This window comes from Elephas maximus, chromosome 16 (assembly GCF_024166365.1).
Source record: "Elephas maximus indicus isolate mEleMax1 chromosome 16, mEleMax1 primary haplotype, whole genome shotgun sequence".
Classification (NCBI taxonomy): Eukaryota; Metazoa; Chordata; class Mammalia; order Proboscidea; family Elephantidae; genus Elephas; species Elephas maximus.
Window position 1 is genome coordinate 46,863,723 of NC_064834.1, and position 14,305 is coordinate 46,878,027.

General features: G+C 39.7%; 1 protein-coding gene across 1 annotated transcript; it reads right to left on the reverse strand.

The window, feature by feature from the left end:
• Positions 1 to 10,391: 10,391 nt before the first annotated feature.
• LOC126060006 (cytochrome P450 2C9-like) lies at positions 10,392 to 14,200 on the reverse strand. Its single transcript, XM_049856067.1, has 4 exons — positions 14,147 to 14,200; positions 13,296 to 13,487; positions 10,824 to 10,943; positions 10,392 to 10,631 (listed from the first exon to the last, which is right to left on the reverse strand). Exons 1-4 carry the CDS (start codon positions 14,198 to 14,200, stop codon positions 10,392 to 10,394), a joined length of 606 nt encoding a protein of 201 aa, XP_049712024.1.
• Positions 14,201 to 14,305: the final 105 nt, after the last annotated feature.

The following is a 14,305-nucleotide window of genomic DNA, read 5'->3' on the forward strand; positions in this document are numbered from 1 at the left end:
GCTCACCCCTTAGCCAAAGATTGAACAGGCCCAAGGAACAAAACTAGACTAAAGGAGCACACCAGCCCTGGGACAGGGACTGGAAGGTAGGAGTGGGCAGGAAAGCTGGTAATAGGGAATCCAGCATTGAGAAGGGAGAGTGTTGACATGCCATGGGGTTGTTAACCAATGTCATAGGACAATATCTGTACTAATTTGATGTGTACTAATTTGTTTGCTGAGAAACTAGATTGTTCTGTAAACCTTCATCTGAAGTTCAATAAAAAAATAAATAAAATAAAATTTTAAAAACATTTGTTCATAGGGTCTTGGGGAATATCCAGCTCAATTGGCATAACTTAGTTTATAAAGAAAATGTTCTACATTCTACTTTGGCGAGTAGCATCTGGGATCTTAAAAAATTATGAGCGGCCATCTAAGATACTCCACTGGTCTCACCCTGTCTGGAGCAAGGGAGAATGAAGAAAACCAAAGACACAAGAGAAAGATTAGTCCAAAGGACTGACAGAAAAAAGGTACTACAGCTTCCACCAGACTGAGTCCAGCACTACTAGATGGTGCCCAGCTACCACCACTGCTACCACCACTGTCTGCTCTGACAGGGATCACTATAGATGGTTCTGGACAGAGCTGGAGGAAAATGTAGATCAAAATTCTAACTCACAAAAAGACTATGCTTACTGGTCTGATGGAGACTGGAGAAACCCCGAAAGTATAACATCCAGACACTCTTTTAGCTCAGCAATGAAGCCACTCCTCAGGCTCACCCTTAAGCCAAAGATTAGACAGGCCCATAAAACAAAACAAGACTAAATGGGAACACCAGCCCAGGGGAAAGGACTAGAACGCAGGGCTGGACAGGAAAGCTGGTAATAGAGAACTCAAGGTGGAGAAGGGAGAGCGTTGACATGCAATGAGGTTGGTAACCAATGTCACAAAACAATGTGTGTACTAACTATTTAATGAGAAGCTAGTTTATTATGTAAACCTTCATCTAAAGTACAATTTAAGGACCTGAACTGCCGGGAGCCCTCAGGCACCATTCCCAGGACAGGCAGCGGTGGGCTGCTACTAGCTTTTGGCCACAATTTCCTCTGGGAGAACCAGCCAGCCACACAGCCTACTTACACCTCCGGAACCAGAGAAGAACTGTGCTCTCGGCAAAAGCTAAGCACTTGCGTATATTTTACCATGACCCAAGCCAACTACAGCAGCTGACATCCCTGGCCTGAGACAGGCCCTATTGACCACGTACAGCCATCCTCCTGGCCTTGGAGAAGGAATAAATTTCCAATTTGGGGGAAACAATAACTTGCCAGCTCCACTAACCGGGGGAGCTCAGGACAGATGCAGATCCTGTCCAGGCATGAACAGTCCATGGATGTTGAGTACCTTTCCTAAATGCATGGACCTGTGTGGGCCTGTTTCAAGAGAATAGGCCCTTGTTGGCAGACTCCAGCCATCTCAGCTGTGCAGTGGAGAGGTGGGTGTTTGATGTTTGACATTGCTTTGCCTATTAAACAAGGTCCTCACCTACCCACATCACGGGCCTAAGGACTGGAAGCTACACTCAGGTCACCCAACCACCCGCAACAGGGGACCATGGATAACTGGGACCTTCCAGCTCTTATAACCAAAAACACTGGGTAATCATGGTCCATCTGCAGAACCCATCCACCTGTACACTCTAGGGAATAGGGAAATGCTTTCCTCAGAGAAATGTGGGGAATATTTCTCAGCCCTCTGCCTTGTTCAGAGTGTGACCCCTGTTGCAATGAGATACCGGTAACTACACCAATCACCCCTGCCCCTCGAGGACTGCAGGACAGAGCCTCTACCACACACTTGACGATCAGCTACCTGGACACCTGAGCTGAATTCATACAAGAAAAATAAATTGACTCCTAGACTGATATACCTGATAACAGCTCTAGCCATCTAGGGACAGGACGTCAGAAATCCAAAGGTGAAAATAATCATGCTAGCTCACTCAAGCAACCTATTCAGGGATAACAAAACAAAACTAGAAGCTACTCCACAGTAAGCAAACATAAAATAAACTAAAAAAATAACTTATAGATGGCTCAGAGAAAATAGTCAATATCAAGTCATGTAAAAAAACAGAACATGAACCCCTCAACAAGCTCTCAAAACAAAGTATCCAGGGATCTTCTAGATGAAAGTGCTTTCCTGGAATTATCAGAGGCAGAATACAAAAGATTAGTATACAGAACCCTTCAAGACATCAGGAAGGAAATGAGGCAATACTCTGAACAAGCAAAAGAACACACAGATAAAGCAATTGAAGAAATTAAAAAGATTATTCAGGAACATAAAGAAAAATTCAGTAATCTGGAAAAATCCATAGACAGACAGCATTCAGAAATTCAGAAGATTAGCAATAAAATTACAGAAGTAGACAACTCAATAGAAAGTCAGAGAAGCAGATTAGAGTAAGTGGAAGGAAAATTTCTGAACTTGAAGATAAAGTATGTGGCACTAATATATTTGAAGAAAAATCAGATTAAAAATTTTTTTAAATGAAGTAACCATAAGAATCATGTCAGACTTTATCAAGAGAAATAACCTATGAGTGATTGGAGTACCAGAACAGGGAGGAATAACAGAAAATACAGAGAGAATTGTCAAAGATTTGTTGGCAGAAAACTTCCCTGATATCATGAAAGATGAGAAGATATCTATCCAAGCTGCTCATTGAACTCCACATAAGGTAGATGTTAAAAGAAAGTCACCAAGACATATTGTAATCAAACTTGCCAAAACCAAAGCTACAGAGAGAATTTTAAGAGCAGCTAGGGATAAACGAAAACTCACCTACAAAGGAGAGCCAATAAGAATAAGCTAGGACTACTTGGCAGATACCATCCAGGCAAGAAGGCAACAGGATGACTTATATAAAAAATTGAAGGAAAAAAATTGCCAGCCAAGAATCATATATCCAGCAAAACTGTCTCTCAGATTTGAAGGTGTAATTAGGACATTTCCAGATAAACAAAAGATTAGGGAATTGGTAAAAAAAAAAAAAAAAAAAAAACTACAAGAAATACTAAAGGGAGTTCTTTGCTTAGAAAATCAATAATATCAAGTATCAAACAAAGACTAGAACACTGGGCAGAGCAATCAGAAGCAACCCAGACAGGGAAATCAAAAAAATAAATCAAGACGAACAAAATGCCCTAAACAGGGTAACAGCAATGTTATTATGTAAAAGAAGACAACATTAAAACAATAAAGAGGGACAGAGAAATGTAGCCACAGATCTTCCGTACGGACAGGAAGATCAGGCGATACAAAGAAATAAAAGTTAGGTTTAAATTCAGAATAATAGGGGTAAATAATAAGGTAAACGCAAAGGAGACAATCCTACATATCAAAATAAAATATAAGAAAAAAAGAGACAACAGAAACAAAATCAACAACAAATATGAGGAAAGGACAATATATAAAGACAATCTACTCAACACATAAAATAAAGTGGGAAAAAGAAACTGTCAACACAGAAAAAAGACATGAAAATGATAGCTCTAAATTCATACCTATCCATAATTATACTGAATGTAAATGGACTAAATGCACCAATAAAGAGAGAGTGGTAGAATGGAAAAAAAAAAAAAAAACACGATCCATCTATATGCTGCCTACAAGAGATACACCTTAGACTTAGAGACACAAACAAACTGAAACTCAAAGGATGGAAAAAAAATATATCAAGCAAACAACAATCAAAAAACAGCAGGAGTGGTAATATTAATTTCTGACAAAATAGATTTTAAAGTTAAATCCACCACAAAGGATAAGGAAGGACACATATAATGATTAAAGGGACCATGTACCAAGAAGACATAACCATATTAAATATTGATGCATCTAATGACAGGGCTGCAAGATACATAAAACAAACTCTATCAGCATTGAAAAGTGAGATAACTCCACAATAATAGTAGGAGACTTCAACACACAACTTTCAGTGAAGGACAGGACATCCAGAAAGAAGCTCAATAAAGACACAGAAGATCTAAATGCCACAATCAACCAACTTGACCTCATAGACATATACAGAACACTCCACCCGACAGCAAGCAAGTATACTTTCTCTTCTAGCTCACACAAAACATTCTCTACAATAGACTACATATTAGGTTATAAAGCAAGCCTTAGCAGAATCCAAAACATTGAAATATTACAAAGCGTCTTCTCTGACCATAAGGCCATAAAAGTGGAAATCAATAACAGGAAAAGCAGGGAAAAGAAATCAAACACTTGGAAACTGGACAATACCACGCTCAAAAAAGGCTGTATTATAGAAGACATTAAGGATGGAATAAAGAAACTCATAGAATCCAAAGAGAATGAAAACACTTCCTATCAGAACCTTTGGGACACAGCAAAAGCAATGCTCAGAGGCCAATTTATATCAATAAATGCCCACATACAAAAAGAAGAAAGAGCCAAAATCAAAGAATTATCCCTACAACTTGAACAAATAGCAAGAGACCAACAAAAGAAACCCTCAGGCACCAGAAGAAAACAAAAAATAAAAACTAGAGCAGAACCAAATGAAATAGAAAACAGGAAAACAATTGGAAGAGTTAATAAGATCAAAAGCTGGTTCTTAGAAAAAAAACAACAAAATTGATAAGCCATTGGCCAAACTGAAAAAAAGAAAAACAGGAGAGGAAGCAAATAACCCGAATAAGAAATGTGATGGGCAATATAAAACAGTCCCAACTGAAATTAAAAGAATCATATCAGATTACTATGAAAAATTGTACTGTAATGAATTTGAAAACCTAGAAGAAATGGATGAATTCCTAGAAACACACTACCTACCTAAACTAACACAAACAGAGATAGAACATCTAAATAGACCCATGACAAAAGAAGAGGTTGAAAAGATAATCAAAAAAATCCCAACAACAAAAAAAAAGCCCTGGCCCGATGGCTTCACTGCAGATTTCTACCAAACTTTCAGAAAAGACTTAGCACCACTACTACTAAAGGTATTTCAGAGCATAGAAAAGGACAGAATACTACCAAACTCATTCTCTGAACCAGTATATCCCTTATACTAAAACCAGGTAACCCACCCCAGTGCCGTCGAGTCGATTCCACAAAAAAAGAAAATTACAGTCCTATATTCCTCATTTTTATTCCTCATGAACTAAAATACAAAAATCCTCAACAAAATTCTGGCCATAAGAACTCAACAACATATCAAAAAAATAATTCACCATGACCAAGTGGGATTCACAAAAGCTATTCAGGGATGGTTCAACATTATAAAAACAATTAATGTAATCGATCACATAAATAAAACAAAAGACGATAATCACATGATTTCATCAATTGATACAGAAAAGGCATTTGACAAAGTTCAACACCCATTCATGATAACAACTCTCAGTAAAATAGGAATAGAAGGAAAATTCCTCAATATAATAAAGGGCATTTATACAAAAGCCAACAGCCAACATCATCCTAAATGGAGAGAGCCTGAAAGCATTCTCCTTCAGATCAGGAACCAGACAAGGATGCCCTTTATCACCACTCTTATTCAACATTGTGCTGGAGGTCCTAGCCAGAACAATGAGTCAAGATAAACAAATAAAGGGCATCTAGATTGGCAAGGAAGAATTAAAAGTATCTCTATTTGCAGATGACATGATCTTATACACAGAAAATCCTAAGGAATCCTCAAGAATACTACTGAAACTAATAAAAGAGTTCAGCAGAGTATCGGGATACAAGATAAACATATAAAAAGCAGGTGGATTCCTCTACGCCAACAAAAAGAACATCCAAGAGGAAATCACCAAATCAATGCCATTTACAGTAGCTCCCAAGAAGATAAAATACTTAGGAATAAATCTTACCAGAGATGTAAAAGTCTTATACAAAGAAAACTACAAAACGCTTCTGCAAAAAACTGAAAGAGACCTACGTAAGTGGAAAAACATACCTTGCTCGTGGATACGAAGACTTAACATTATAAAAATGCCTATTCTACCAAAAGCCATCTATAGATTTAATGCAATTCCGATCCAAATTCCAATGACATTTTTAATGAGATGGAGAAAGAAATCACCAACTTCATATGGAAGGGAAAGAGGCCCCAGATAAGTCAAGCATTACTGAAGAAGAAGAACAAAGTGGGAGGCCTTACTCTACCAGATTTTAGAACCTATTGTACCGCCACAGTAGTCAAAACAGCCTGGTATTGGTACAACAACAGATACATGGACCAATGGAACAGAATTGAGAATCCAGACATAAATCCATCCACATATGAGCAGTTGATATTTGACAAAGGCCCCAAAACAGTTAAGTGGGGAAAAGACAGTCTTTTTAACAAACGGTGCTGGCATAACTGGATATCCACCTGCAAGAAAATGAAACAAGACCCATACCTCACTCCATGTACAAAAACTAACTCAAAATGGATCAAAGACCTAAATATAAAATCTAAAACAATAAAGATCATGGAAGAAAAAATAGGGACAAGGCTAGGAGCCCTAATACATGGCATAAACACTATACAAAACATTACTAATAATGCAGAAGAAAAACTAGATCACTGGGAGCTCCTAAAAATCAAACACCTATGCTCATCCAAAGACTTCACCAAAAGAGTTAAAAGATTACCTACAGACTGGGAAAAAGTTTTTAGCTATGACATTTCCAATCAGCACTTCATGTCTAAAATCTACCTGATACTGCAAAAACTCAACTACAAAAAAGACAAATAACCCAATCAAAAAATGGGCAAAGGATATGAACAGGCACTTCACTAAAGAAACCATTCAGGTACCTAACAGATACATGAGGAAATGTTCACGATCATTAGCCATAAGAGAAAATGCAGATCAAAACTACAGTAAGATTTCATCTCACTCCAGCAAGGCTGGCATTAATCCAAAAAACACAAAAGAATAAATGTTGGAGAGGCTGTGGAGAGATTGGAGCACTTATACACTGCTGATGGGAATGTCAAATGGTACAACCACTTTGGAAATCGATTTGGCACTTCCTTAAAAAGCTAGAAATAGAACTACCATACGATCCAGCAATCCCACTCCTTGGAATATATCCTAGAGAAATAAGGGCCTTTACACAAACAGATATATGCACATCCATGTTCATTGCAGCACTGTTTACAATAGCCAAAAATGGAAGCAACCAAGGTGCCCATAAACAGATGAATGGATAAATAAATTATGGTATATTACACAATGGAATAGTATGCATTGATAAAGAACAGTGATGAATCTCTGAAATATTTCATAACATGGAGAAACCTGGAAGGCATTATGCTGAGTGAAATTAGTCGGTTGCAAAAGGACAAATATTGTATAAGACCACTATGATAAGAACTGGAGAAATAGTTTAAACACAGAAGAATATACTCTTTGATGGTTATGAGGGGGGAGGGAGGGAGGGTGGGAGAGGGGTATTCACTAATTAGATAGTAGATGAGAACTACTTTGGGTGATGGGAAAGACAACACACAATACAGGCGAGGTCAGCACAACTGGACTAAACCAAAAGCAAAGAAGTTTCCTGAATAAACTGAATGCTTCGAAGGCCAGCATAGCAGGGGCAGAGGTTTTGGGACCACAGTTTCAGGGGACATCTAAGTCAACTGGCATAATAAAATCTATTAAGAAAACATTCCACATCCCACTTTGGAGAGTGGTGTCTGGGGTCTTAAACGCTAACAAGTGGCCATCTAAGATGCATTAATTGGTCTTAACCCACCTGGATCAAAGAAGAATGAAGAACACCAAGGACACAAGGTAATTATGAGCCCAAGAGACAGAAAGAGCCACATAAACAAGAGACTACATCATCCTGAGACCAGAAGAACTAGATTGTGCATGGCTATAACCGATGACTGTCCTGACAGAGAACACAACAGAGAATCCCTGAGGGAGCAGGACAGCAGTGGGATGCAGACCCCCAATTCTCATAAGACCAGACTTAATGGTCTGACTGAGACTAGTAGGACCCAGGTGGTCATGGCCCCCAGACCTTCTGTTGACCCAGGACAGGAACCATTCCTGAAGCCAACTCTTCAGACATGGATTGGACTGGACAATGGGTTGGAGAGGAATGCTGGAGAGAAGGGAGCTTCTTGGATCAGGTGGACACTTGAGATGATGTTGGCATCTCCTGCCTGTAGGGGAGATGAGAGGGTAGAGGGGGTTAGAAGCTAGCGAAAAGGACATGAAAAGAGAGAGTGGAGGGTGGGAGTGGGCTGTCTCATTAGGGGGAGAGCAATTGGGAGTATGTAGCAAGGTGTATGTAAGTTTTTGTGTGAGAGACTGACTTGATTTGTAAACTTTCACTTAAAGCACAATAAAAATTTAAATATAAATAAAGTACAATCAAAAAAGAAAAAACTATTGTAGTTTTAACAGCCTGGTACTAGTATAACAATAGACACATAGACCAATGGAATAGTATTCAGAGTCCAGAAACAAACCCACACACCTATGGTCAACTGATTTTTGACAAGGTTTCTAAGTCCATTCAATGGGGAAAGAAGAGTCTCTTCAATAAATGGTGCTGGGAAAATTGAATTTCCACATGCAGAAAAATGAAACAGGATCCATCCCTCACGTGCTACACAAAAACAAATCTAAAATGGATTGAAGGACAGAAATGTACAGTCTAAAGCCATAAAATTCTTTGAGGAAAATACACAGGCAACGCTGTTCGGCCTAGCTTTTATCAATTTATCACAAACAGCAAAATACAAAGTAAATAAATGGGACCTCTTTAACATTAAAAACTTTTGCTCATCAAAAGACTTTACCAAAATGTGAAAAAACAAGTTACCAACTGGGAGAATATCTGCAGAAACCATACATCCAGTAAGAATCTAATAACCAAAATATATACACAATTTAGACAACTTAACAACAAAAAAAAGACAAATAGCCCAGTCATAAAATGGGCTAAGGACTTAAATATACATTTCTTCAAAGAGGACATTCAAACGGTCCGCAAACACATGAAAAGATGCTCAACGTCATTAGCCATCAGAGAGATGCAAATCAAAACCACAGTGAGATACCATTTCACTACCACTAGAAAATAATGAAATAATAAATGTTGGCGAGGGTGTGGGGAAACTGGAACCCTTACCCGTTGATGGGTGGGAATGCAAAATGGTACTGCCATTGTGGAAACCAGTGTGGCAGTTCCTCAAAAAACTAAAAATAAAACTACCATAAACCAAAAAAAAAAAACTCACTGCAGTTAAGTCGACTCTGACTGATAGCAACCCTGTAGGACAGAGTAGACCTGCCCCATAGAGTTTCCAAGGAGCATCTGGTGGATTTTAACTGTCAACCTTTTGGTTAGCAGATTGAGCTGTAAACCAGTACCCCACCAGGGTTTCCAGTGTGATTCAGCTCTTCTACTCCTAGGTATATACCCACAAAACTTGAAAGCAAAGACTTAGAGGCTTGTAAACCAATATTCATTGCAGCACTATGTACAGTAGTCAAAAGGTGGAAACAACCAAAATGCCCATCAACAGATGAATAGATAAACAAAACGTGGTACACACATACAATGGAATACTACTCAGCCAGCAGAAGTCTTGATACATGCTACAAAATGATGGAGCTAGAAGACATTATGCTGATTGAAAAAAGGATGAATATTGTATGACATCACTTAAATAAAATGACAAGAAAAGGCAAAAAAAAGGATGTTGTGTTCAGAGTTTCTGATGAAAATCTTATTAATCAGAGCACTGATTTAATCGGTAATGACATGCTGCCCAACTTTAAAATTGTTATTAAACCTGCATAGCGATCTGCTATGGTGTTGTCAGTTGCTTACTTTTGACACTGGTCAGAACTACAGGTGTGGGCCTTGGCAGAAATCCTCAGGCATGTAGATGAGGCTGACTATACATAGAGTTCAAAGAAGTGATAGCAAACGACACTTACTTCACGCTCCACAGGGGTGTGATGAGTCATCCTGAAGTGCCCCCTTGACAAGTATTCCCCTATGAAATGTACACACATACACCACACCCACCCACTCCCACCCCTGTGGATGGTAAGCCACAATGTTCTTTAACTCTTTAAGAAAATGAGACTTAAAATCTGCCTTGATGATGTTCTGATTTGAAAATAAACAAACAAAGCTCAGGACAGAATAGGATTACATATGAGTCAGAATCGACTCCACGGCACTGAGTTTTAAGCCTTTTATATTCATGCTGTTTGAAAAGTCATGTGCACACACACACAACTATAAATACACAAAAGCTCTCTTGTTCTCTGCTTCAAACCCTCTCTACATGACCCATGAGGAAAGCCTTGGCCCCCACTGAAAGGTTTCCAAAGACCCCATTACTGAAGAGAGAGGTCTGTTAAGGTCAGTGTTACTGAGTGAAGAATCACACACACCCACGCCCCCACCTTGGTTTTTCTCAATGCCTCCTCTAGGCAGCTAGCTTCCTCCTGAACGCAGTCCTCAATGCTCCTCTTTCCCATCCTGAAATTCCATAGGGTCAGGAGGGAGAAGCGCTGGATCTCCTTCCATGTCTTTCCATTGCTGAATATAATTTCTACCAGGAGGGTTAACAGAAACTAGAAGGGAGATTCTTGGCAAGGAAGAGGACACTGACCTAAACAACCATGCGGATGTGCCAGGCTCTGCCTGAGCAGCTCTTCAGTCTCTGTTCAGTTCTCCCCATCTGCCGTTACCACTGCCCAATGCATGCACACGCACACCTACCAAGTCCTTTCTAGTTTTGTCAGGCAATGGGCAATTGAACTGACTCTTCCAGAAAACTCCTCCCCCAGATCAATCAGGGCTTCCTTCATTGCTTCATACCCATGCACCACTGTGGGCTTAATGGCAAAATACAGAGTGAACACAGGGCCATAGGCTTTTGAAAACTGGGAAAAGAAAAGTGGATGCAAATATTAGCAAAAGAAGTCACTATTTGTTCTATATACTGTGCATGTCATTGTATGTCATTGAATTGTTATCATATGTTGATGTTTTTATTCCACCACATACAGCTTCAAATATTCCCAAATTTTATATAGAAACTTCATAGAGATAATAGAGCCACCATTTATGGAGGGCCTCTGATGTGGCAGGCAATGGACAAGACACTTGGTCGACATATTATAATAACTAATCCTTACGTCAACATTCAAACTTGATTTACTTACCCCATTTTACAGATGTGCTATCAAAACTTCAAATTACAGGGGCGTTGGCCCAGGCTCACAATGAAGGGTTAACCTGAATCACTTTTAAGCAGACCAGAAAGCAGGGGACAGAGGAGATGCAGTTGTTCTCAGTAAATACGTACCAAGATTGTGCCAAGAATCAGGTGCCCACAGACTGTTCTCAGAAAATGTATATTAGAAGATAGTTTAGCTGATATGAAGGAAAAAAAATTGTTTGTGGTTTTAGTCATGCTGAATTTTATGCATAAAACTCCACCTCTTCTTCTGCTCAGTGGAGCCCTTTGTACTCTTGTTTAGTGTTTCCCCAACCTAGGTTGTTCAATTCTCAATAAAACTCTCTTTCACCTTTAACAAAGCAATAGATTTTTGTTCTGTCACACAGATAAAGGAACTGAAGTTCAGAGAATTTCAGTTTTGTTCCCAGTGTCTCTCAGCTAATAATTAGAAGACTCAAATATGAACCTTTGCTCGGTCAACCTCTGATGCCCAAACAATGCTTCAGCTCCAATGCCCACCTTTGGACCAATATCCAGTTGACTGATTTGGGAGCACCTGTAAACCTCTTCCTATGGGGATTCTGTTAAGTAGCACTATGATGGATACTAGAAATCTTTATTTTAAAAAAGTGAAAAGGAGCCCTGGTGGCACAGTGGTTAAGCACTCTGCTGCTAACCTAAAGGTCAGTGGGTTCAAACCTATCAGCCACTCCACGAGCAAAAGATGTGGCAGCCTGCTTCCATAAAGATTACAACCTTGGAAACCCTATGCAGCAGTTCTACTCTATCCTACAGTGTTGCTATGAGTTTGGCTTGGGTTTTATATTTTTAAAAATCATCCCAGATGATTTCAAGCCTGGCACAGAGGTCTGTTGGTATTGCTAACAAAGAGAGTGGGCGCCACAGAGGAAGTGCTAGAACAGGCAACATCTCATGGAGGAACCATTTCTTTCATCCTGCAGCATCCCAGGCCACAGGCAGCAGCTCTGCACAGAGTCCAAAAGGATGCTGTCACCACCAGGGCTTCCCTGATTGCTGCTTTCTTTCATTCACCCAGGCTAGTCCTCAGCCCAACCCTGTTCCCTTGACATCAGGCACAATGATCTTCTTAGGAAAAGTTTAGTTTTCCTGGATAACCTGAACAAAACGCATAGTTTATACAGTAGTTGATTTCTTGTATGAAATCTCTAATCACAAAACAATTCCCACACTACCCACCTTCAGCCAAAAAGATGTCATCAACTAATAAGTTCTTGTCAAGCAGACTAGCAAATTGAAGTCAGCCAGATGCAGAGTTGGAAGAACAGAAAGGTTTATTCACAGTTTGCAAACTGGGAGGCAGGCAGAGCCTCATGACCTAAGGCTGCCAGCTCCCTGAACCAGGGCAGATTTGCTGCTTTTATAGGGAGTGACATATATATGCATGAACAGTGAGGGGAGGATCTTCAGTCTTGTGATGCCTGTGCATCCACATAATTTTAGTGAATGAGTTTTTGCACACAGCTCTAAAAATACTGCACACGGCCCTTAAAAAAATGGTGATGGCTCACTACTGCCACCCCAGGAAAGTCATAGAGCATACAGATTCAGAGTCAGTGTGCCTGCGTCTCCGCCTGTTGCCAGGAGAGGAGAAGAAACCTGGGGATTTGACCAATCTTGGTGAAGTGCTGTAAAAGTTGTAACAAAAATGTAGCAAGAGTAGACTTTTCTGAAAAATAACTCTTATGGGGTGGTGAATAACCCTTTCACGACTGCCTACTTCAAAAATATCACAGGAACAACTGTGAAACAATGAAGGGCAGCATTGCACCCTCCTTCTGCCACCTTACCACAACGACAGACCCAAATTTTTCTCTTCACCCAAAATGCATTACGCTTTATTCTGCAGTAATTTCTGATGATGATAAAACAAGAACAAAATGCTCCACAGGGAGTATTTTTACTTCACAATCATCTATTTTAATACTTTGCATCCAGGAACAAATTATACTTAAAAGTAGGGATTAATTTCCTTACCCTCTGCTAGCTACTGACAAGCATAAAGCATACCTACATCACTTAATGATCTGCTGATATTCTCAACATTTAACTGTAAGATATTTCCAATAATTGGGAGAGGAGTGGGGCCAGGTGGGAGCTTCCCTTTCTCATAGCTCTGTTTCCAGAGCAAAAGGAGAAAGCAGGAGACACAGAGCATCAGGACCACACCTAGGTCCACTGAAGCCTTCTCTTCATATTCGGCCAACTAGGAGCTTGAAATCACAAGCTTTTATAACACTTCCTGCTCATGTAATTTATGACTGACTAATGCAGTTATCTGGTGGTGCAGTGGTTAAGCTTTTGGGTGCTAACCAAAAGGTCAGCAGTTTGAATCTACCAGCCGCCCTTGGAAGCCCTATGAGGAAGTTCTACTCTGTCCTATAGGGTTGCTATGAGCCAGAATCGACTTGAAGGCAACAGGTTTGATTTGTTTTTTAATGTAATTACCAGTCAGCTTGATCTGCTAATCCTTTCTGTTGTGCAATGAGTTTCTTCATAGCACAACAATTTTGCCTTGGTTCTTTGGAAAAATGGTTTAGGAAAATTTTCCCTGAAGCACTAGTTCTTTGGAGAACCAACTTGGGTTGGGGGCGGGGGAAGGGGGGTTGACTCCGGGGTTGAGGGTTTGTTACTTTGGGCCAGGAGATTCCTTGGGTTGACTGATATCTCCTGGGTAAACTGTAACCTACTTGATGGTCTGATACTTTTGTCTGACCTGGCCTGGCAATTAACAAGATGCCTTTTTAAAAAGCAAAATATGGCATTTATAATATGCTTCCATTTGGTATGTATGGCAGATGAGGTGTCGCTTATCTTAGGACAAGGAATACAAAACGGAAAAGGAATTTTTATTGGAAATCAAACAAGCTTTATTTCATAAAGAGAAATTTGAACTGGATCTTGAAGGATGGGAAACATTTTAAGAGATATAAATCAGGGAGGGTATGTCTGTTGTTAAGGAGGGGATGGATGGTGGCACAAAGGCCAGAAAGTGTCTGTGTTGTTCAGACAAGACTGGAGAAT